At 39.4% G+C, this 25,315-nt stretch overlaps 2 protein-coding genes across 2 annotated transcripts; both read left to right on the forward strand.

Annotated features, from left to right (window-relative positions):
• The first annotated feature begins 50 nt into the window (after window positions 1-50).
• Window positions 51-16,082, forward strand: LOC107569660 (transport and Golgi organization protein 6 homolog). The gene is made up of 18 exons (XM_016255789.1): window positions 51-153; window positions 567-1,216; window positions 2,117-2,233; window positions 2,333-2,480; window positions 3,249-3,355; window positions 3,529-3,691; window positions 3,839-3,906; window positions 4,019-4,131; window positions 4,212-4,388; window positions 5,023-5,149; window positions 5,431-5,625; window positions 5,989-6,123; window positions 6,355-6,876; window positions 7,990-8,047; window positions 9,404-9,562; window positions 10,825-10,976; window positions 12,777-12,890; window positions 15,742-16,082. The coding sequence occupies exons 1-18, from the start codon at window positions 96-98 to the stop codon at window positions 15,916-15,918; spliced, it is 3,240 nt and encodes a 1,079-aa protein (XP_016111275.1). The 5' UTR covers window positions 51-95; the 3' UTR covers window positions 15,919-16,082.
• Window positions 16,083-19,501: 3,419 nt separating this feature from the next.
• On the forward strand, window positions 19,502-25,082 carry LOC107569650 (hyaluronan synthase 3-like). The gene is made up of 4 exons (XM_016255770.1): window positions 19,502-19,570; window positions 21,048-21,677; window positions 23,938-24,039; window positions 24,153-25,082. The coding sequence occupies exons 1-4, from the start codon at window positions 19,562-19,564 to the stop codon at window positions 25,080-25,082; spliced, it is 1,671 nt and encodes a 556-aa protein (XP_016111256.1). The 5' UTR covers window positions 19,502-19,561.
• The last annotated feature ends 233 nt before the right edge of the window (window positions 25,083-25,315 follow it).

The raw sequence follows: 25,315 nt of genomic DNA on the forward strand, positions 1-25,315 counted from the left end.
AATTTGTCGGACTTTGTGGGACTTTTATTTTGAAAGGCTTCTACCGTATTCACGTTAAAGCATTGCGACAAAGTAGACAACACATTGCAGTGTGGATGAAAATGACCACAGCACTAATAAAGTCTATCAGTATATTAACGAAACCTATTCGAGGTAAGAAAGAATATATTACAATAGTGGTAAAAAGTGTCAAAGCACAATTTTCTGTGTTGTTGGCTAAATTCAGTCAGTCTCGTCTGGCAGAAGCATTACTCGCAGTCGCATGTTAAGAGAAAAAAAAAATTGTTAGCTGATTTCTCATCCTTATGTTTTTCCAAAGGTTTATGACTTTTTTTTTTATGTCAGGAAGATTTTTAGATAGGTTCTGGCAGACTCGGTTCACTGTTAACTTTCAGTGTATATATATTATATATTTTCAATAACTTATCAATTGAATGTTGATTGTCATTCTGCCCAACATCTAATTTTCTGCTTCACAGAAGAAAGAAAGTTTTGCAGGTTTGTGTGATGTTTATGTTTTGCACATTTTTTAAATAGTGATTGCATGCACACTCCTTCTTTTTTAGAGGCTCAGCTGAGCGATGGTCATAGCACACAAACAGCACTTGTGTCGGCTCTCCAGAGGAACCTGTCAGAGCTTCAGGAGCACATGTCTGGGGGTGAAGAGCTGGAGGAAGCCCGACAACTTCTGGAGGAGGTCAAAAGAGAGATCGCATGGGTGTGCAATGATACAGATGACCTAACCTGGAGCTTTGTCCAGGAATGTCTTCTCTTATTGCTCTGCCTGGCACGTCACCTCAACCGCCTCCTGGAAGCCTTTCACCAGAATCCTACTGCACCAAATCCTGCGACCCCTGAAGCAGCTCCACCACTTCCTCCAGATGTTCTCAGTGTGGCCCAGCAAAAGACACTGGGCACTGTGCTGCAGTTTGTGGTCACACTGGGTCTGTGTCCATATTTAGCTCCTGGGGTAGGAGTGGCTCTGGGGCTGCGCTCAGCTTTTGGGGCAGCAGTGGAGGGGGCAGTCCGACACGATGTGGCACCTGAAGGGGAACGGCGTTTACTTATCACCACTAATGTGCTGCTGGAGGTGTCTGCACTCTCATCCCTAGCAACACCTGTGTTTACACGCCATTTGGGGGACATCATGGCAGCTCTGTGTCAGTTAGCATATCGACCCAAGCGCCCTGAAGGAGATGGTACAAACCGCAATAAGGTAAATATACAGAAATATTGAATCCTTTTTGACCACTTTATCCTATAGTCTCACTTTAGGTCCAGGGTTTCTAAAACCATGGAAAATCTGGATTTATCAGGGAAATTGAAAATTGTTCCAAGACCGGAACAGTAATGAAAAATTGTACAAAATAATTGTAATAGTTTTAGTTAACCCTGAATTAGAAATATATATCAATGAACAAAACTTAAAAGAAAGTTAGAAATGTTGACTTAGTTGGCAGATACCTTAAATAAGTTTTTGTTAAAGTACTAAAATAGAAAAATATAAATAGTAAAGCTAAATAGAAATATAAAAATGACAAAAGCACATAACAAACTTAAACTTAATCTAAACCAAAAATAGAATTAAACAAAAACTGTCGCAAATCTTTTTGTTAATTGAAATAAAGATGAAATAATATAAAAATACAAATATTAGATGAAAAACTGAAATGAAAATGAGAAATGTTGTGTTGGCAACTAATTAAATTAAAGAAGTTTAAGTTGAAGTACTAAAATTATCAAAACTAAAACTGAAATAAATATAAATTAAGGCTAAAGAGAAAAAATGCTAATAAAATGAGAAAAGCTCACAAAAATGAATGAAACAAACTAAAATAAAAACTGAAAATATAAAAATGAAAGCTAATTCAAAATATAAATAAATACTATAATAGTATATAAATATTACTAAAATAACTGTTAAGAAAAGTTATATTAAAAAATTATAAAAATATATTTAAAAAAACATCTTATGCAATAAGAATGATAGAAAGACTCACTGGTATGACATCAAAATAAAAAAAGTAGGTTTGTAAGTCCTGTAGGTCACTCTTTCATGTTTCATGTTGGCCAAAGCTAAATGTTTAACCATTTCGGCCTTGCTTATCTACCACAGGGGTTGACGGTAGAGGAGCGCAAGTCCTGCAAAGAAGCACTCCACAATCTCCTTCGTATAGTGTATCAGCCAATTGTCATCAGAGAGCTGCTTGTTCTGCAAGGGGGTCCTAAACAGGTGTGTTTTGCCCACTATCTTTCTGTTTTCTTTTCTAATGGGTTAGTGTTTGTGTGACTTGATGGAGACATGTAATGTGTAATCTGTGATTTGCTTTAGGCATCATCAGGTTCCAGAGGTGGAGGCAAGGCTCTAACCCAAGCTCCCACGTGGCTGAGGCGACTGTGTGGACAGTTGCTGTCTGACCGGTTAATGCAACCACAAGGCGTCCAGGCAGTGGTGAGGGCCATCCTAGAGGGGACCGGAGGTAAGGCTGAATTTAGCAAGAGATCAGATGGCAAATATGTGAATTTGTCATTTCAACATCTGAAAAGGTGTATGAGGGAATGGAATCAAGTTTACAAGACATTTTACAATAAGTCTTTAGTAAAATTCTGGAATTTTTTTATTTGCTTTAGTTGCTGTTATTAATTTAAATTATTAATAAGAGCATTATACCAGCCATTTATTTTGTTACTGACCTCAAAACTTGTTTCAACGCTCGTTCAGTGATGCAACCCAAATATAGTATAGTTACAAAAAAAAGGGTTAAAAAATAATTATTATTTAAAATGTCTATAAATGCCCTTTTATTTACTTTTTTTAAATCATTTATGACTGTTACATATAATTGGTAACCTATTTGTCCTTTATGCCTTGTGCATGATTATAAATATATTTACAAATACAATGCCACCTGTGTTCCTGCTCTCAGTTTCCTGTCACCTCCAACAATTACCCCCAGGGTAGATGCCTGGGTTAGAATGGATAGAACTAAAAAATAGGACTGATGAACTAAAAATAGGACACATGGCAATGAGTGGGCAATTGTGTTTTGCATATTCTATAAACAGCACAGTGTCAGCAGATTCAGCCAAGTTATGGAATCATAATTTTTTGAATGGTGGTGGAAAACATGTATATTTTCATCCAGTACATAACTAAAAATCCCCAATGTGTTTCCAGTGGATTTATCATGCCATTCAATGTGGCATTCTTTTTTTTTTTGCCTGTGTTTCACATTTCTGACCATCAGGTGGCGACTCTGACTGGAGGAAATGTGATGCTGTGGCCAAGATACTTGCCACCTGTCCTCAGCAGTCTCTCTCTGCTGAGAGTTATTACAGTCAAGTGTGTCCACAGGTAAAGTAGTGCATTATTGCCATAATGTGATTTAGAGTTTTGTTTGGTTTGCAAAACATAGTAATAGTCATATAATAACAAAAGTAACAATGTAATGTTATTAGTTTCCTAAAAATCTATGCAGATTTTCTAAGATTGACTCTAATTATGGGATGTAATGTCACTGGATTTAGGTTCTGGAGCTTCTGCATTTCAAAGACAAGCTGACTGCACAGCAGTTCCAGAGAGTGGCCACCAGGGCAGCACTCATCATGGTCCAAGATCAGCCTGAGTTTGCACGGCGATTCCTGCTCTTTCCTCTTCTCTCCCCCCTTCATCACTCTGCTGAGGGAACTGGTTAGTATGTGTGTTAGGAGACTGGTTGATATAGGTTGTTATGCTCTGACTGAGTGATAAAGCTGCATTAAGTTGCTAATGTTTGTCTCAATACAAAAAACATGTAGTCTTTTGAGCATTATAAAATTAACTGATAAGCTTTTGCAGGAGATGACCTATCCCAGGATGGAGTGCAGGAGTGGGAGCTGACTCGCTGTATTGAGGATGTATATAAAGTAAGCAAATCATTCTGTATTGTTTAAGCACCGTATCATCAATTATATGAAGAAAAAACAATGAAACTGCAATATCATCAGTTACATAAGAGTGGTGTTTCATTCTGGTCAGATTTGTGTGGTGGGTAACAGTCCATCAGCAGTGCTGCTGAAAGCTCTAGCAGATGTCATCTCAACACTGTTCAGTCTCTTTTGCTTCACCAAACAGAATGTCTCTCATTTACGGTCAGCGTGCATTCTCAATTTATGGCTTTAGTATTCATACAACATTATATGTTTGGACTAAAAGTGGTTGTTCCTTATAGCACATCATGTCAGGAGATCCTGATATGGCTCCTGTCTCACTCAGAGCACTCGGTTGCTCTTTCGCAGCTGAAACATCTGTGTGGACTGCTGGGAGAAGTGAGTGGAGTCAGACATGGCTTTCAGTTCTCACCTGGCAGTGAAGGAGGGGCCAGACTTGCAGTCAGAGAGCTTATCAGGTATTATTAACTAAGACTCAACCCAATAATAATTATGTACTGTTTTGTGGAAAATTGTAATATATGAGTCAGGCTATATCGATCAACTAGATGACTCTTTTGTCAACTCCAAAATAAACAGAGAGCATTGAAATGAACAATGCATGTTTTTAAATGCTTAGTGATTAATTTGGATTTCAGTAACTTTGTGTGCATCTCATTTGCTTTCATTAAATTAAGCATGAATTATAGTATATCAGTATAATATCAACCATCAGCTACCCTGAATTACCGTTTACAAAATTTGGGGTTAGCAAGTTATTTTTAAAACTTCTATATTATGCATAATTCTTTCTTGCACCAAATCAGCATATTAGAATGTTTTCTGAAGGAATTTGTGACACTGAAGACTGGAGTAATAGCTGCTGAAAATTCAGCATTACAGTCACAGAAATAAATTATATTTTAAAATATATTAATTAAAATAGAAAACAGTGATTTTAAAATGTAAAAATATTTCACAATATTTTTATTGTATGTTTGATTAAATAAATGCTGCCTTGATGAGCATAAGAAAGCTTTGAATGGTAGTGTATGTAGCAAAGCATATCAAATCATTATCATTACCTGTCTCTCTTTTTGTGTGTTTTGGCAGTGATGAAGATGACGCTCTGTATGAGAAGGTCTCAGGTGAGCAGTGGAGAGTGCAGTGTCTGGTGCAGTTATTGGGAGAGATGAAGGACAGTGACCTGCCTGGAGAGTTTTTTCTACTGCTGCTGCAGGTGCTGACCCCTGCCTGTCTGTTTTAGCTTGATGGTTACCAATGTAGCTCAACATTTGTAACTGCTGCTCTAAACTATTACACACATGATAAATAAAGGGTCTAAAGATGTTTTTATGACTCTAAAGCTAAACTTGAGGCATCAAGAGTTTGGTGGATGCTGTGAAAGTGGTTTGAATTTGAAAGTGGATGCTGAGATCACCAGATTTTTTTTAGCATGCTACACTTTAGGTGGTGAAACCTCTTGCAACATCTGATATGTCTGTTTCGTGCTGTTTCCAGGATTTAACGGCTGTGGCTGCTGAGCAGGAGGAGGTTGAGCAGGAAGTGGACACCTCATCTATGACCCTGCTGGAGTTAGAGCAGCACCTGCTGGGGCGTGTGAGTGGACATGGCCAGAGACTGGCTCTGCTGCAGGTGTTGGCCATCATGTGTGATGGTCTTCCATACACACAGCTGCTCCGCAAGCCCACTCAGGTGTGATATAGAAAAGATCATTCAAACAATGTTATTTAAGCATATGAAATTGTTCCCTCACTTCTCTTCCTTTAAAATCTTTTAAGCTGTTTTATCATTTTGTATTTTCTGCTCTTATTCGACTGAAGTTTTAAATGGGGAAACATGGGCCATCTAAAATTAGAGTACATCATCTCCTGACCAGATCTGTTCCACTTAACTCACAACAATGAATATCTTCTCTCTGAGGGTTATTTAGGACATGAGTATGAGACTTTCCTGGCACAGATGTGCTATTTCATCAGTTGTGCTACTTTATGTAGTGATACTAAGAGAAGGTGTGACATTTATATGCCAGCAATACATTGCTCTTTCTGCATACAGGTGGTTGGGTTTATAGTATCCATGCTGCAGAGGGCATGTGTTAGTCTGGAGCGTGGCACTGACAGCCCAGTGGAGAGTCAGACTCTCCGTATGGGAATGGGGCTTGTGGCCACTCTACTTTCTGGAGCTACTGAGGTAGAGTATTATTATACGTTTTGCTGCTGTACTGCCTTAGACTAACCGAGACTTGTCATATCCCTTACATATTGCTCTTTTGTTGGTTTGGATTGCTTCTATTGTCCTCATTTGTCACTTTGGATAAAAGCATCTGCTAAATGACTAAATGTAAATGATGTTGGAAAAATGTTTGTGGACCTTTAATGTATTATTTATTACCAATTTGTGCCTGTGTATATCTTCTTTCAGCTCACTGCAGATGATTATTCATCAATGGGTGAACTGTTGCCCCACCTTGAGCAGATTTCCCAGCAGCACCCAGAGCCCTTCATCCAGGAGCTGGCGTCTGATCTGAGAGCCACTATTGCCACACATGGGGCTTATCACCCTAAAACTGTCCCCAAAACAGCCATCCAGCACAGTACTGCCCAAAGTCCTGCTCAACCTGCGGGCCACAGTTCAAAAACCCTCCCAGCTTGTACACAGTCATCTAGATTTCCTTCCAGACAACAGGACCACTCAAAACCAATCTCACATCCCAAACATACAACAGACTCTGGTGCAACACCTAAAGTTAATGACATTCAGACAACTGGAGGAACACCCAATTATGGTATTTCTGAACCCTCATCCAGTAAAGCGTTCTCTGAGTGCCTGTTGGAGGCCTGTGACCTGGATGTGCCCACTCGAGCTGTCGCTCTGCGTTCACTGACCCGCTCTGTTAGAGATGGAGACAAAGAGGCATTGCAGAACAAGGACAAACTTCTAACAGTAAGTGAGAAATATATATACTGTATATGTACAGTATATGCATGTGTGTGTGTGTTTGTACTATGGAGAGCCAGTGCATAATAAAACTGGCCTTGTGTGAATAAAAAAAAAAAAAAATGTTTACGATATTTTGTACGATTTGAAAGTTAAGGAGTGGTTGCATTTACCACATTTCTATAAATATATGATATTTATTTATTCCTTCCTGTGTACAATTTCCAGTTCATCTATTACCGTTTATTTTCTTTGCATTTAGGTTATAAAAATATTTCCTCGTCAGTGTTTTTTTTGGGTCATTTTGAGCTGCGCTTTGATGCCAGTGATCATTATAGTATCTGATAAACACTTGTTCTCCCAGTATGCATTATTCTCTCTGATGCTAAAAGCCAGGTGTCACGTACACATCTCTCCTGGCGTATGCGTAGCCTCTTCCCTGGGTGACACTGTTTATATGGGCATAATGGGCCAGTGATGTTCAATGTTCCTCGTTCTCCTGTGTGCTATTTCTGAGGGTGGGTGAGGGTCTAGACCATGTTTTATAAATGAGGTGGGATGTTTGGTGTGTAAAACCTCTTGCTTGAGGGCGCCTGAAAACTCTCATGGGATCTAGTTATGATGAGCGGCTTTCTGCAGTCTCTAATATTCTCTGTAATAAGAGCCTCTTCTGTGTCCATCGCTTCATAAATACAACCAATTCACAGATAAGCATGGACACAAATGTCACAACTGTGACAACGCCCAGTAATTCAGTAATATATGTGTACCTTCGGGAAGTCGATTAAGTTTTTTTTCCTTCCCTTTTGATGCATTCATTAGGTTTTGGATATTTATTTGTATCAGTGTCTGGTTTTGCCTTTTTTGATTGAGTTATTAACACATTTTGGTAATTCTTTAATTCTCTCTCAAGTCATACCACTTCACCTCACGTGAACTTATTTAAATCTCTTAAATCCGCAGGCCACAGACATGTTTTAATTTGCATTACTGTAAACGTGCTGAGAGCTGAGCTAATGGTTTCTTGAAAAACTGTCAGCGATAATTAGATGAAGGAATTAATTAACTCTGCCCTAATTCTTTGCTCAGCTTTCACTGAATTATTTCAATGTGTTGCAGCTCTTTCTGGAAAACCTGGAACATGAAGACTCCTTTGTGTATCTGTCTGCCATTCAAGGTAATTCATTCATTAGTTTCAGAAAGAAATCAACCTGAATTTCTTAGAAATACAACAAAATATGACAATCACATCTTTTTTTTTACATGACTATTGATGGTTTTTAGAAATTAATGTCAAAATTAGATTTATTTGTAGCTGTGATGGTACATAAAAGAACAGCTTGGTTTTGACTGGTTGAATGACTTTGTTGTAAATGGAGGCGTAAAGCATAGACATTACATTGACCTGATTTACTTTGCCAGCAGGATTCACTGTCAGCTTTACCTCGGCACATTCTAATATGTGTTCAGCTCCCACGTTACTCGTTCTTAAAGAATACAGACCTTTAAACCTTTCACTTGTTAAAAGACCAGATTTTTGCTTTGCCATAATAAATAGACAAAGCATCCATTTCCTGAGCTCATCAATGTAGTCATTATGGTAGTTATGTTTTCAGGTGAATCTGAATAGAATTTAATTTATACTAAATTACTAATAATTATTTATTTTTTTGTTTTATATATACTACCATTCAAAAGTTTTGAGGTCAGTAAGAGTTTAGTTATTTATTTATTTTTGTATAGACATTAAATTGATAAGTTGTTTACAAAACATTCTATTTCAAATAAATATGGTTCTTTTGAAGGTTCTGTTCATTAAAGAATCCTGAACAAATGAATCACAGTTTACACAAATATATTAAGCAGAACACGTTTTTAACATTGATAATAAGTAGAAATATTTCTTGAGGCAAATCAGCATATTAGAATGATTTCTGAAGGATCATGTGACACTGAAGACTGAAGTAATGGCTGCTGAATTTAGCTTTGCCATCACAGGAGTAAATTACATTTTAAAATAGTAGTATACAAAACGGTTATTTTAAATTGTAATAATATTTCATAATATTGCTGTTTTGCTGTATTGTGATCAGATAAATGCAGCCTTGGTGAACATAAGAGACTTCTTTTAAAAATATTTAAAATTCTTCCTCAGACTTTTGAACAATATTGTATATTGATAAGCAGATGTGGAGGATGTTCTTTGTATTTTCTTTGTCTTTCTCAGAAATTACTGGATCAGTCTCAGGTTATTTTAAGAATAGCCTTTGGATTTACAAGAATAATGCTTCTGGGCTAGCAAACAGATTTAGAGTGATCTATTTTGGGTTGATTAGCTAAACCAGCTCTGTTTGCAACCAATATGATCTCACCTCTTGTCCATAAATTGTCATACAGGACCATCTCTACCTTTTTTAGCCCTATTGAGGAGTAGCTAAGGTTTTAATGCTCTTTAATGCATCCAGTCTTAAAAGAGGATCTGTCAGACATTCAGTATTTTTTTCTAAGCTGTTGTTTCTTTTTTCTGTTTCAGGGTTGGCAGTGTTGGTTGACACTTTTCCTGAACAGATTCTGCAGAGACTGCTGGGAGAGTATCAGACCGGGGCGACTGTCAGTTCCCCCGAAAGGGAGCGCGCCCTAGAGAGACGCCTCAAAGTGGGCGAGGTTTTAATGAGAGCCAGCAGGGCCATGGGTGAGCACAGTCACTGTCTGTAGTCTTTCTGTCTTTTTTCTATTTCTTTCTTTCTGTATTTCTTTCAGAAAACTTTCTTTTATTAAACATGCTCCATTTCAGGACCTGTTTGTCAGATCTGGGCAGTGCCGTATCCTCAACACAAGTGTGTGGTTATTCATTGTGTCCCGAGATCATTCAGTCTGGGTCTGAGACATGTCGTCTTGGCCCGGCTCCTTAACGCTAACAGACCGAGCTCTGAAAAAGCCCAACAGCTGCTACAGTCCGCTGAAACCGCACAATGAGTCTCACAGCTCTCTGTCACATTCATAGCACCTTCACACACAGCAGGGGGCATCACACACTTCACCCGCACACTTGAGCTCAATTTACATTTTCAGCCCATGAGTATTATCTAATGGGACACTGATTTCAATCCCAAAATCTTTGTCTTTGTAATAACTAAATATCTAACCACAACATGGTGCTTCAAAATGTACACATCCAGACCGTAATTTAAAAACTCCTTTTCCTGCATAAGTGTACCTCTGGTTTCTAATTAAACCCGTCACCTAATAAGGGGCTTGGACAGATGGCCACAGTTAACAAGAAGCACAGGATCAAAAAAGTGTATGGTACACTTTTTCTTACCGCTTTCTTTTTCCTCCCCTCAGACACACTTTTTTTTTTTCTCGTAGGTCTAGTCCACAATAGCCATTAAAGCTCTTTTGATCTGTTTAGAGGATTGGTCAGCTGAAGAAGTGGACATTCATGTCTGAATAGGTCCTGGCACATGGGTTCTGGAAGGTTTTGTAGAGTTTGAATGATATCTCAAACCAAGCCAGAAAATTCAGCTGTGGGTAGCAAGACCCTCTGGACACCCCTCGCAGCCATTTTAATTGCTTTTGTCTTGTTTTATCCTTATTAATTTCCTATAAAGAATGCTAATTCCTCTTACACTAATACCTATTAGTGTGAGGAGTTTTTTTTATCGGAGTCCTTTTCATACAAGCCAAAAAATCCCAGTTTAGTGACTTTGCTCATGCTGTAGGAACGTGCTTTGGACTTTCTCAGACTTTCACACTGAGATGGAGAGATTGGAAGAGGAGTGGCGTCTTCAGCTTTGTGTTTGTGTGTGTGTTTGATGTGTGTTCAGACTGGAGCTCTCATCCAGTGCACTGTATATGTGGTATTAGAAAGAATTAGTTACATTTTTATTATTTAAATACTGTTTGTCTTTATATATCTGTACAAATAAAAAAAAAAATTCATTAATCTTTTAGGTGATCTTGCTCCACACTATGGCCACCCTCTGATTGGTGTGTTCCTGAGCGGCACACGAGACGAGGACAGTAGTGTGCGTGCCAGCAGCCTCTCTAATTTGGGTGAACTCTGTCAACGTCTCAACTTTTCCCTCGGACCACTGGCGCAAGAGGTAGTACCACTCTAGAATTCAAAACCTAAAATTCAAGACAACCAGTCAAGCTGATGAAAAGCTGATTCTGTGTGTCATTTAGTCTGTAATTAGTTATTTTTAAGCAGACCCCCCAAGGCTGCTTCTAGTCTGATGTCATCGTTCTCTTTACTCTGCACAGCTGTGTGTGTGTGTGTGTGTGTGTGTGTGTGTGTGTGCGTGTACACATGTACATCTCTCTACACAAGATTACCACATCTAATGCTGAGATCAGGATTTCTGGTAGCGCAGCTGGGTGGTAGATGGATGAACCTGAACTGCGTCAATTAACTGATTTGCTCTTTAAAATCAATTTCTTGACTCTAGATCTTAATGTAGCAATCGGTTATGCAATGAAAATGTCCCATTTTTAGAATCTTTACAATTCAAAATGATCACATTTTATTTTTAGAATATTATTTTTAGAATTTGCTATTTTAAACTGAAAGCGATGAAAATATTTGCGTACTGAATTGTTTTTTTTTTCTTTCTTGAATTCATTTGCATTCTAAATTGTGATTCGTTTTTTTTTATAGTGACTTAATTTAAAGCTGCCTGTCAAAGTGGCACAGAATGTGTTGATTATGCATTGTATTGATTCTTACATAGCCAACAGAAAAGGGGAAGAAAAAGAATGCTTTTAAAATTCTGTCATTAATTTATCACCCTCGTGTCATTCTAAACCCATAAGATCTTTGTTCATCTTCGGAACACAAATTAAGATATTTTTAATGAAATCCGAGAGCTTTCTGACCCTGCATAAACATCAACAAACTACCACATTCAAGGCCCAGAAAGATAGTAAGGACATCGTTAAATAGTCCATGTGACATCAGTGGTTCAACCTTAATTTTATAAAGCTACAAGAATATTTTCGTGTGCAGAATGAAACAAAAATAACGACTTTATTAAGAAAGCTCTCGGATTTCATCAAAAAATGTCTTAATTTGTGTTCTGAATATAAACGTAGGTCTTAGGGTTTGGAATGACATGAGGGTGAGTAATTCATGGCAGAATTTTCGTTTTTGGATGAACTATCCCTTTAATATGCCAAGATTGGTCTTTTACTCTTTATTCTTTTCAGTGGCTGATGCAAACATGTTTGTACAGTTCATGATACAAATGACTCTTGTGAGCTGGTTAATTTGTTGATTTTTTTTTCATATGTAAGTGAAATGGACAGTAATAAATGAAATATACCCAAATAGATCAGAATTTAATCAAATCTATTTGAGAACTTGTGAATCAGAATCAAATCAATCCGTATGGATACCCAGCCCTAAAGTACCATGCAACTATTTTTATGCAGTAAATCATAAAAGCTTATCTGAGACTTTAGCATTATACTTTTGCTGCCTTGCAAGCATTGATATTTCCTTTAGGAGATGCAGATCTAGTATTCTGTAAAACTTATGCCAAAATATGAAGTGTGAGACTGCTTTGCACAGTTGGAAAGCAGTTGGTATTTTTTCAGTGCTTGTACATACGGTTGTTGAGAATATCTACTGTAAGCGGCTGAGCTGCAGCAGTGGTCTAGTGATCTTCACGAATAAGCATCTCTGTCAGTGTGACTAACTGGGCTGCTTATTCATGAAAGGGCCCATCTGCAACAGGCTGTTCTCCACCATCTTGACGATTAGCCTTCTGCAAACCCGTGTGCATGTGTTTAGACATCAATCGACTCGCTGCATTGATATTAAGATCAACTAGTGCAGCATTGCAGATCTTTGCGGCCTGTGTTCGTTCTTTGTGTTTGACCTGTTTGTGTGCTGGTTCCTGCAGCTGAGCACGTGTCTCACCGCCCTGATAAAGACGGACAAAGAAGCAGAGGTTCGAAGAGCTGCGGTCCACGTCATTGCTCTTGTTCTTAGGGGCCTTAGTGATAAAACCACTCAGGTGAGTGTATTTGTGATCAGTTAATCATAAAAAAGCAGTTGCTTTTATTAAAGGAATATAAAAGGCTTTTTGTATTCATATATTTTTTAAATAAAATTAATTCGTATTTTTATTTAATCTGAAGAGTAAAATAAACTAAAATGTTATTTTGGTTGAGACTACTATTTGATCATTACATCACGTCTCTTCCTGGTATCTTCGCATGTATCATGATCCTTCAGAAATCATTCTGATATGCTGATTTGATGCTCAAGAAACATTTCATTTTGTTATGAATATTGAAAAAAGTTGGAAGGTAGTGTAACTTTACTCATGCTAATTACACCTCTGTAATTATGTAGTTTTATGGCTAAAATGTGTAACTTTTTTTACATTTATTTGGGTTCTGTATGATTGCTTTATTGATTTTCTTTCTTTTTTACAAATTCTAAGTTAAATTTAAAAAAGAGAGAGATTTTTGTGATATTCAACAACATGCCACAAATACCATTTACAGCCTGTTTTTAACTTGGAATATTCCTTTAAAGGTGTAAAATCACATCTCTGAGTTCAAATTATTAATGTGCAAAGACATCCACTTTTTTTCAGAATAATTCTGAAAACAGAAAGACATTCTCTGAGTTTACAGAATATGTCTTGTTTGTGAGGTTATAGAGTAGGTTGTTAGGTCTCCCGATCTGGTGTAATCAGATCAACACACATGTTTAGTGGGAGGAATTCTTCCAGCATCTGGACTGATGAACAGCAGCTGTAATTATCTACTCTCTTATTCTCTAGACACACCTGCTGTGTCTAATCATCACTATCAGCAGACACCCTCGTTCCCACGGCCCTGATCACTTTCCCAAAGATGCCTTTCATTTTGGATAATAGCTCCTACGGGTCATTTGGTACATGATTAGTAAAATTAATACATCTAAACCATAGGAATTTTTTTTTTCAGAAGAAAAGGTTGTCTTTGGTCATACAAAAATGGTCCCTGCTATGTTAGAGTATTGTTGCAGAGATGTAGTTGAAAAGTATTGATGTCCATAACATGAACTGTTCAGGATGAGGTAATAAAATTTAACTTTTAGGGTTAGAAGTTTGCTTTGAATCCTTTTATAAAGTATTAGGCCTATGTATCACAAGTTTAGAGTTACAGCTGTAACTGTATTAACCAATCAGAGCTGTGTAACAGCTTACTTGGATGCCAGAACATTGAGTCTCTGATCCATTGGACTATTAGCAACCATCTTTAACAGATGTTTAGCCTGTTGTAAGATCATATGAATCACACCACTGACTGATTTAAACATTTTATTAATAAAAATGTTTTTTTTTTTTATGTTGTCAGCAGACTTGGCAGTCAATTGCCATTTCAGACTTTACAGACTACAGTTCTGTTCTCCCATAATGCAGTGTGATAATCATATTTCAGTTAACTTGTTTAAATATATTTTGTGTAATGTAATGGGGAATGAATCGCAAGAATGCCATAGGAGATATGAAAGGGAGATATTTGATCTTTGATACCTCTTATGTTAACCATAATTGTCCTCTAATGGAATGATTTTAAACCTTGATAATGTCTTGGGATTTCATCCTAGTTGTCAGATTTGTCCAGCTTTATTATTGTTAGAGAAAATTAAAATATTGAGAGTGATATTGCGTTTATACAGCAGTTCGACGGAACGTGTGTAATTAAACAAGAAACAACGGAGTGCCTAATAAACCCCTCTTTTGTGCAGAACTACTTCCTTCCGCCACAGATTCAAAGCTTAAGTTGACAGTTTCCAAGCTCACTTTTAGAATTCGTATCAAGGGCATGTGCTGCTTCAGTTAGGTTATTAGTGAGAAATAATGAGGTTATAAGAGAGAAACAATGCGGCAAGACGTGCATCCAAATGAGAGAGAGACCGCGAAGCTAGACGTTTCTTCTTATATTAACTAACGTACTCTACGATTATTAGCTCAGTGAATAATAAGAAAAAAAACATAGACCCGGCTAGAACAAGCGGAGTGATACAAAATTGTGAAAGGGCGTTCCTGTAGCGATACCAGTACAATATCTCACGGTTCTCAACCAATCAGATTTGAGAACCAGAACAAACTGTTGTATAAATTAAAAAAAATGTTGTAATAATAACATTCGTCTAGATAAGTATTTATTGAATTTTGTAGGTAGGTTGACACATAAAATGTGTCAGGCTGCTAAATCTTCATCTACTTTGTCCTTTTACTACTTGACTTTGCAACGCATAGAATTTTTGGAGGTTTGTCCACATAAAACACATCTTAAACTCCCACTATAAACACACATGAATTGATCCCAATGACCTCAGAGCCGACTGAACTGGTCACTGCTGCTGCAAATGTCCTTTTATACTTTTGACCCCCTGATTTACAGCTCCAATGTCCACCGTAGTTAGTACCCTGAGTCTTGAAATATTTGCACATGCACTTCTTAGGACAGATTTTACCAGGTGCTGTCCCTTGCATGCACCTTGGCATTGGCCCGGGTGTAAAGTCATATCTGTCATCACCGTCTGTTGGGTTTCCCAGGATGCAGCTTCACAAAGGTCCTTCTGGTATGAGGAACGGTTGTTACTTGGTACAGCTGTTTCAGTAAGTAATGAGATGGCTCGTCCAGGTAAATCATAAGTCACAACGCCTGGTGTCCTTTTAGTGTGAAGTTAAAACAGCTGACTGCTCACAAAAGCGCTCTCCTGCTGTGAAGGAGAAGGTCAAAGGACATATACTGTACTCATTATTTTCTCTTGCTCGTTTGTTCTTTTTCTCACATTGAGTTGTACAGTAAAACAGTACATCTGCTTACGAAGTGTTTTTCTCTCCCCTTCTGCCTTTTCAGGTTCTTGGGGATGTTTTATTGGAGCTGTATCGGGCTCTGAAGTGGGTGGTGCGGTCGGATCTAGATGAGGTGGCCGTACTCCACGCTCAACTTGCTCTGGAGGAGCTGGATGATGTCATGAGGAGGTTCATCTTCCCTCAGCAGAAACTGGAGAAAAGGATTGTGGTACTTCCTTGAAAGTGCTCCAGGACTTGCATAGCCTTGTTATAGACAGAGGATTTTGTCTTAGATTTCCACCATCCATTAAATTTATACTTGTAGTAATTGAAAGATTTATTAATTTCAGGGTTTTTCTTTCTTATAATCATTTTTCACAGCTATATTTTCATTCTCAAGCCAAAAAAAACTAGGCAGTTATTGATGAATGGAGAAGTTACTCTATATATTAGTGTAAATTATATGACACCAGACTAAATATTATGCTTATATAGCAGCCTTAAAGACATAATAGCAAAAATTAACAGCCTGTTTAATTCTAAGAGTCAAGAGAGAATGGATTTTGTTCAAGTTTTGATAAGTCAACTTTTTTTCTCTTTGGTTGTTTATTGCACTTGCATTTAAAGCCATATTTAGGATGTGTTGGCTAATATAATTGCTGTGTAATGGGCAGCTGCACGGTTGGAGGTCGTAAACTTTGTCTTAGTGTTTCTACAAAGAAACCTCACAGGCTCTTGAGGTGTCTCTTATAATAGCATCTCTGGTTAGGATCCAAAGACGTTTCCACAGTAAGGGGTAAATCAGTGACGCCACTGCGCAGCACTGAAGCCAGGCCGATGGAGAGTCACACTTTCACCTTCCTTCCCCACAACCCCCATAATAACCTTCCCACGACTGCTACTCAGCCATGAAAGAGCCATTACGCTAATTACTCCTCCTGCCACGTAGCAGAGTCGGACAGAGAAAGGGCGTGAGCGTGTTTTACCTGGCTGGTGAATTTCGGAGGGACCGTTTCGAAAACCGAGCAAGTTTTCATTGGGTGCCGAAGGAAGACACAACTGAGATTGGAATGTTTGGAGATGCCGTGTATATTGATTATGTCCAATCTTGCTGCAGTCTATCTCTCTCTTCCTTCTCTCGCAGATCTCTTCATCAGCCGGTGTTGGACCTGCAGGCTGCCAGCAGGAGGGGTGCAGGGAGGGGTGATAGATAAATAAATAACCCAATGAAGGATGCATTGAGAGGGTGTGTGTGTAGCCAAGAGAAGGGGGTGCCTGCTCAAACAGTCCCAAGTCTTGTTGAAGGTTGGCTGCATTGCAGAGCAGGGGGAAAAGCACAGAGAAGGGACCTTGAAGGATTTCGGGCTGCACTGCAGAACGATGCCACTGCAGTACAGCACTGACACAGAGGCATGAGGTCCACCGGCGGACCCCCAGCCTCCTCACACCAGGTGAGAACTTAATTCACAGCTGATACCAGAGGCCTTCATGCCTCACGAAGAGAGGGAGGGAGAGACACAAAAAGAAAGGGAGCGAAGCAGAGGAGGAGGAGGGTAATGGTGCTGTATTTTTGGAAAAGGGATCTCCTGAATTAAGTGTGGCTGGAATAAAGATGTAGTGTGAGCAGGAGGCTGAACAAGGACGGTGCTGTGCTCCACTGTGGTGGAGAGGAGCGGAGCAGACGCCTGGCAGACACACACTCGCACACACACCGGCTCAGAGACTGAGAGAGAAAGAGAGAGAGCCCACCGTCACAGCTGCGGGGCTGGGAAGGTAAGAGACGTTTAATTCAACTTGAGTTTCGTCTTGTGTATGTATTGTGGGAGTGGATGAAAAATGAAAGCATGCAGCTTGAGAGCTCTCATATGTTCATTGTGTGGTTGTACGTGTGTGTGATACTAAAATTGAAAGAGTCGAAGCGTGGAGTTTTTGGTTGGGTGGGTAGGTGTGTTTTTGCACAAATAGGCTACTGTAAGCTTGTGTTTGTACGAGGTACTAAAAAAATCACTGCTGCACTAAATAACACTGAAAAACAAATGGTTATGGATAGCTTTTCGTATTGAACTCGAGAGAATGTGTGGGATTTTTAAGATCCTCATATCTGTGTTTTTAGTAATTAGAATCTTAGTTCTAGTGGAATAAGGCCCTCTGTTTCTTGGCACCCATGTTAGTGCCCTGAGGCTGAGTAAATAAGTGGATGGCAGGACGGGGTAAAACAGGAAAGCTTCAGAATTTGTGTTTTAAGGGTTGTTTCCCGATTAAGGAAAATGACGACTGTTTAGCTTTCCATGTCATCATACAGTACATTGACAACACAAGTGTCTGGTTAGAGTTTTGACAAATGCTTCTGAGTTTGTAGTTTGTCTGTGACCAGAATAAAGAGCAAATATTCAAGATTCACTCCAGCACATAATTTACAAAAGACTTTGTAAATATTACATGCAAGTTCAACGTGTTCAACATGCAAATCTGTTGTTTTATTAAGTTTATTTAACAGGATTAAAATGATTCTGCATATTATCCCAGCAACTTCACTATTGTTAAATCAGTTTTATGTAACAGAATGTGAACATTAAATTATTAAAACATGAAAAATACACGACTCCTGGTGTTATGGATGTTGGATGTGAGAGGCTCTATAGGTGCCCCCTAGTGTTTTCTTTTATTGTTTTGTTTTCTATTATTTCTACATTTTTCTCTAAAGCTCTATTTAAATGATATCTTTATTAGGGTCAGTGACAAATAAGGAGAAACCATTTAAAAGTCCTGTTAAAAAAATGTGCCGAATGTAATTTTAAATTTAGAAATGTATATTTTGTTTACATGGTGGTTGCCTTTTTGTCATATGACAAAACAGCTTCCCTCATGTTGGTTATGCCACATCAACTTTGATTTGGCATATGAAAGTTTTTTAAATATCAATAATATTTAAAATAATATATTTATTAAAATATTATTAAACATTAATGAATGTTAACAATATTAACATAATTTTTTTATAAATATTTTTGAATGTCATTTCTTATTTTTGCGTTTATTTTATTTCTTAGAATCTCCGTTAAGTTACACTACCTGGACAATTTTGAATTTAAAAAGTATCCCAATTTAATTAATCAAAATGTAAGAAACTGAAGCCATGTTTATCTAAAAATAAATGTATTCAAGTCATTTATATTGTTAAATGAATTATATTTGAATGTATTTTTGAATAACTTAAGGCAAGAAACCCCCCATAACATCGCTGACCCATTACCAATATAGCAAGCCGACTTTTCATTTAATAGCTGTGACACCAATAACATGACTGATCACACATGACTGTGGTGTGGAGAATGCTGTTTAAACATGTATTCTGTATCTGACAGTCTCATTTGATCATTATTTTAACTGATCATTATAATTGTAATGCACATTAATTAATTGTATTGGCACATTCTCAATTTACCCAAACACATCATGCTCTCCCTTCCAGCCATTCATCTCACTTCCTCTCACCTGCTGCCCTCCCTCTTTGGTCCTGGTGATTCCCAGCCCCCTTCATTCCTCTCCCACCTCCTCCCTTTGTCAGTGTCCTGTCCTGCATCCAAAGTCCTCATTCTATCTGGACCACACCTGAGAATATCTCAGGGCAAGAGGCTTCGGCTGGTCACCCCCATACCAACCTGCAATGCACCTGTGATTCATACAGCACTTCTGGATCCTGTCTGCTTCTGTAATACATGATTACCCATGATCATCCCCAGCATTACTCGCAAGAGAAACAGACCTGAGAACAATGTCCTGCAGCTTATGGAATTAAATAGATTTATTAAAGGCACAACTAAGGGTCTGGGATAATTGAGCTCACATGGACTGATCTCCACCTGGGCTGTGAATATTTCATCATGACAACAGTGAGTAACCATTGACCTCTGACCTCTTTTATTTGTCGAAAATTACTTTTATTAATTTTCAGTCGTTATATACTGGCGTACACTGTAACATACAGGGGTTATGCAGAATGCAATGCAACAAATAAATACATTTGCCACTAATCTTGGTTGTGCATCTTGAGTTGATGTAACAATCCTACCAAGTGATCAAAGGCTGTAGTTTGAACACCTTTCATCACACATATGGTTGTAGGTTTGTTTCTAGTGTTTGGAGACTGAGTGATGGTTAGTGTCCTGTTTAACATGGGGCTCTTCTTCACACCCGTCCCTCTGAGAAAACAAGCCTCCAGAGGAAGATTCCCTCTAATTAGAGTCAAACGTAACACTGTGTATCTGCCTGCTGTCTCTATCTGACCCTCAGGGTCTATACGGTTTGTCTTTGTTCATATGAGAGAAGGGGAAAAATCCATTTTAGCGCAAAAGTAATATTTGGGATTTTTGGCAGTTCTAACATTGCTTAAAGTTAAACCCAAATTGCTAATGTGAAAGGCTCAGTTATGTATTTCTTGGAGTTATATGACATAAAACAGCTAAGTACTAGTCTGGCGCAGCTGTAAATAACTGTGGGAACAGTCAGTTACTGTGGAAGAATCAACAACCACTTCAGTGGAAGTATTTCTGCCACTCTTCTCCATTGCGGTGGCTGTTATGATATAAGGGCACTGAGTGAAGCGGCTCTTTCTTTCATGAAAGGGGGAGCAGGAGGCAATTGAATGAATGAAAGGGGGGGGATTGTTCCCTCGTCTGGGTGCCACTGATTACCTGACAAACTCAGCCTAACCTTTAATTAAAGTCATTAACCTGAGAGAATGAGAAAAAAAGTGAGAAAGACAAAGAGAGAAGAGTGACAGAGAGAGAGTTTCACATGGAGTTTGTAGTATTCTAATATTGTCACAACATCAGTTGTTGCCAAGTTTTTTTAAAAATACATTCAGAATTGTAATCATTCTGATCATTGGTGAATTTCACAAAGCCTGTCAAATAAATACATTTATTAATAAATAAATAAGTGTATACATCATGGTAGTATTTGTAAATTTTATTGAAAAAAGTTTATATAAGATGATTAAACAAACAAACTCAAAAGTACATTACATAAATGCATCAGATTATATATATATATATATACTGTATATATGTGTGTGTGTGTGTGTGTGCGTGTTATTTTTGGGTACTCATGTCATCATGAGATTCACTCTTAATTTGAAATAAAATTCTTATTACTGAAATACATTAGATCTCCCTTTGTGTTTGTCTCTATCTAATAAGATATTAGCTATAGATATTTAGATTTGTGACATTCCAAAACTGTTAAACATCATTATTCCATTATAGAGAAATATCTGGTAGGAAGGGAAAAAATAGGAAATGATCAGGTAAGGAGAGAGAAGAGATGATGATGTTTCTCTCTACCCTTCATTATGTTATCTCTTTTCAGATGCCCTCTCGCTTTGGCACTGCGTTGCAGATCTTCATCACCACCCTATTCGCGGCAGTGGTGCTTTTTGCCATCCTATTGGCTTATGTGACAGGTTACCAGTTCATCCACACCGAGCAGCACCACCTGTCTTTTGGCTTGTACGGTGCCTTTCTGTCCCTCCACCTCCTCCTGCAGAGCCTCTTCGCCTACCTGGAGCACCGGCAAATGCGTGGCCCCTCCAGACCCCAGCACCTGCGGCGCACTGTGGCCCTTTGCATCGCAGCCTATCAGGAGGATCCGGACTACCTTCGCAAGTGTCTTCGGAGCATTCGCCGCATTTCTTTTCCCGGGCTTAAAGTAGTGCTGGTGGTGGATGGGAATCGGCAGGAGGATGGCTACATGATGGACATCTTCCAGGAGGTGATGGGGGGAGTGGAGCAGACAGGCTGTGTGGTGTGGAAGGGGAATTACCATTGCGACGGGGATGGGGGAGGAGGGAAAGGCTTGTTGCATGCCGAGGAGGCTGCACGGGTGGCCAGGGTGGTGCGAAGCTGCCGTTATTCCTGCATCATGCAAGAGTGGGGCGGCAAGAGGGAGGTCATGTATACAGCCTTCAAAGCACTGGGAGATACTGTGGATTACATACAGGTAGGTCTAGACCCCACTAAAAACCTAAAATGTAATAAAACGTAAAGAACCCTGCCTGAATAAATGTTCACACAATTATATGACTAAAATAATAGGAATAAAGAGCATCCATTCCAGACATTTTTGTTCTCAGAATGCCGAATGACTTGGGGCCAGATTTACAAATGCCAGCGCAAACTGTCTTTTGGCATTAAAATAGTACTGTCAAGATTTACTAAAGACGTGCAGTGAAGAATTAGCGCTGAAAAGGCATGGACAGTTATTTTAGCGCCTGACCTTATTGAATATGCATTTATAGGAGTTTCTCTTTAAGATGCAAAATTTATGGGAGTATTAAAGGGGTTATATGATGCGATTTCAATTTTTCCTTTCTCTTTTAAGTGTTACAAGCTCTTGGGGCATAAAGAAGATCTGTAAAGTTGCAAAGACTAAAGTCTCAAATCCAAAGAGATATTCTTTATAAAAGTTAAGTCAACCACGCCTACCTAAAACGGCTCGTTCTAACACGCCCCCACATGTATACGTCACGATGTGGGAAGATTTGCATAACGCAGCCCAAATGTTCACGCAAAGAAAGAAGGCGTAACTTTTATTCTCGCTTTAGTATTGTTGCTGCCACCATGTTGTGAAGACGCTGTGTGTTTCCTTGTGAACGCAAAACTACTTTGTTTGGCCTTCCAAAAGAGGACGATAATGATAGCCGCTTCGTCATGCCTAGAGCTGATCCGTGTTGGTCGCTGAGGAAATACATCAACTTCATGCTGTGGATCGCCGGATCGGCTTTCACCGTGGACGAATCAGAGTCCAGCCTGGGGTCGTCACATGTGGTTGCCGCAAGCCCGCTCCTTCATTGAATCTGCCGGCCATGCCGTTCTCAAGCCCGCCGGCGTCCGCTCACTCAAGCCGCCGTGTGTGACGCTGTGTTTCGTTGTGAAAGCAAAACTACTTTGTTTGGCCTTCCAAAAGAGGACACGACTAGAAATCAGTGGTTAAGTTGTATTTACAACACTGTCACTGAACAGAACAGTTCAACCCAAATATTCAGATGTGTGCAGCACATTTTATGGAGGACTGTTTCCTGATCCTGGTAGAGTAGACTACAATGCCGGCTGTTCTGACTCACAGACTGTAAGTACGTTTTCATATTTAAAGGATTTGCCACTGATGATTCAAACGCGAGTTTTGAGCAGTGTAGACTAGCGTTTGTAATTTGTAATTTCTCCGATCACAAATGCCTTGTTTATAATGGGTTTTAATGTTTTTGTCTCGTCGCTCTGGCCAGACACGGCATCACAATATGGTAAGGGGCTTAACATTTCCATCACATGCTTGAGGTATTCCGCCAATCAGAGCACACCTCGCTTTTCAGACCGATGAGCTTTGTAAAAATCGACGCGTTTCAGAAAGGTGGGGCATAGAGGAGAAACAATGTACAGTATGTGGAAAATGTGTTTTTTGAACCTTAAACCGCATAAACACATTTCATTACACCAAATACACAAAATAATGTTCTTTTTAGCAACATCATATGACCCCTTTAATGAATCATGCAACACTGTTCACTAACACTTGCGCTCGTCAATTTACTGGTATTTTGGCCATTATTTAACGCCCAAAACGCTGTCGTAAGTAGATCACCCACACCTGATGAGTGTTAGCTCTGCTTATTCGCGACTATGCTAATTTGCGCTGCGCATGGTATAGTGTTGGTCGATATATAAATTAGATGTTGCGTCTGTGTTCTTTAATTTGCGTGCTGTCGGTAAATCACTCACAGAAATTTCCACGCCCATTGGCGCTGTTTTGGAATTACACTCCCTCGCTAATTTGCCATTTTTAGTAAAACTGGCCCTTAGACTTTCAAAAACATTGGATTTTAATATTGGTGAGCCGATAATTTACTGTCACTCTTCATGAGTCACCTCATAGTTTCCTCAATGTCACTGTAATACGAATCTTTGCCGCACTGAGGTCAAAGATCAGTCTTCTTACCTTCACCTGTAGTCCTGAGCACACCTGTGCTGTCATCAGCCTTTCATTGTTCAACATATGACTGATATCTTTAGAAACAAAGATGACCTTGAAACATCTGTGAGCCAATGTTTGTGGTGCCACTAGTTCCTCGCAACAGTCCTTGCATTGTTCAGACAATCATTGTCAACATCAGCCTTACTTGAAAAAAGGAAAACGGTTGTATATGAGTTGAAGTTGCTGAGAAGTCTTCTAAATCATTGTATACATCTCTTGGTGTTGTTTGCAGGTATGTGATTCAGACACTGTACTTGATCCAGCATGCACCATTGAGATGCTGAAGGTTCTAGAGGAAGATCCGGAAGTGGGTGGGGTTGGAGGGGATGTTCAGGTGAGAAGTTTGCCTATTTTAGTCATTTTTATGTCACTTTCAACAACTGAGAAGTTTTCCAGTAAGTTTCCTCTTTATAGAACACCTACCGAGAGTTCCATTGTCTCTTTCAGATTCTGAACAAGTACGACTCCTGGATCTCCTTCCTGAGCAGTGTCCGTTACTGGATGGCTTTCAACGTGGAGCGGGCTTGTCAGTCTTACTTCGGATGTGTGCAGTGCATCAGTGGACCTCTGGGAATGTACCGCAACTCTCTCCTCCAGCAGTTCCTGGAGCCCTGGTACCACCAGACCTTCCTAGGAAGCAAGTGCAGCTTCGGAGATGATCGGCACCTCACCAACCGCGTCCTCAGCTTCGGCTACAAAACCAAGTTCACGGCACGCTCACAATGCCAAACCGAGACCCCCACGCAATATCTGCGCTGGCTCAACCAGCAGACCCGCTGGAGCAAGTCTTACTTTCGAGAGTGGCTCTACAACGCCCTTTGGTTCCACAAGCACAGCCTCTGGATGACCTATGAATCTGTGGTCACCGGATTCTTCCCCTTCTTTCTGGTGGCTACAGTCATCCACCTGTTCTACCGAGGCCGGTTGTGGAACATTTTGCTCTTCTTGCTAACAGTCCAGCTGGTGGGCATGGTGAAAGCCACCTATGCCTGCTTCCTGCGGGGTAGGCTTGTTATGATCTTCATGTCACTGTATTCACTACTCTACATGTCAAGCCTGCTGCCTGCTAAGATCTTTGCCTTGTTGACTATTAACAAAGCAGGTTGGGGAACGTCAGGCAGGAAAAAGATAGTGGTAAACCTTATTGGGGCTGTGCCTGTGACGGTGTGGGCAGCCATACTGCTCGGTGGCGTGGTTTACACCATTTACTGTGAGGTCCAAGAGCCCTTTAGTGAGACAGAAAAGGCTCTTCTCATTGCAGGTACCATCCTCTATGCCTGTTACTGGCTCATACTCCTGGTGCTCTACCTGGCCATAGTGGCCAAGCGCTGTAACAAAAGAGAGGAACAGTATCACCTATCCAATGCCGAAGCCTAGCATGGTCTCTCCAAAAAGATCTCTACATGCTGTCAGGGCTCATTTGAAATGGCCCCGTCCTTACCTGGTGCTGCAATCCTGGTTATAATTATGGATCATGTGTAAGTCTAAGAATGTTGGTTGTTAGATGGTTATTTTTTTTTAGCTATGTTAGCTAAGTTGTTAGCCATGGCTACTTGACAAGTTTCAAACCGTGGGGCTTTTATGAGAACCATAATTTACATAAGCTGAAA

Source organism: Sinocyclocheilus grahami, unplaced genomic scaffold (genome assembly GCF_001515645.1).
Source record: "Sinocyclocheilus grahami isolate Dianchi unplaced genomic scaffold, SAMN03320097.WGS_v1.1 scaffold1368.1, whole genome shotgun sequence".
In the NCBI taxonomy this organism is placed as follows: domain Eukaryota; kingdom Metazoa; phylum Chordata; class Actinopteri; order Cypriniformes; family Cyprinidae; genus Sinocyclocheilus; species Sinocyclocheilus grahami.

What these genes read in the sequence shown, in the direction of transcription:
- LOC107569650 (XM_016255770.1), top strand. An exon ending in ATACTGTGGATTACATACAG is followed by an intron (nt 21,678 to 23,937) that starts GTAGGTCTAGAC and finishes TGTTGTTTGCAG; the next exon opens with GTATGTGATTCAGACACTGT. An exon ending in GGGTTGGAGGGGATGTTCAG is followed by an intron (nt 24,040 to 24,152) that starts GTGAGAAGTTTG and finishes TGTCTCTTTCAG; the next exon opens with ATTCTGAACAAGTACGACTC.
- LOC107569660 (XM_016255789.1), top strand. Translation starts at nt 96, where the DNA reads ATGAAAATGACCACAGCACTAATAAAGTCTATCAGTATATTAACGAAA. An exon ending in GCAGTCAGAGAGCTTATCAG is followed by an intron (nt 4,389 to 5,022) that starts GTATTATTAACT and finishes GTGTTTTGGCAG; the next exon opens with TGATGAAGATGACGCTCTGT. An exon ending in TGCTCCGCAAGCCCACTCAG is followed by an intron (nt 5,626 to 5,988) that starts GTGTGATATAGA and finishes TTCTGCATACAG; the next exon opens with GTGGTTGGGTTTATAGTATC.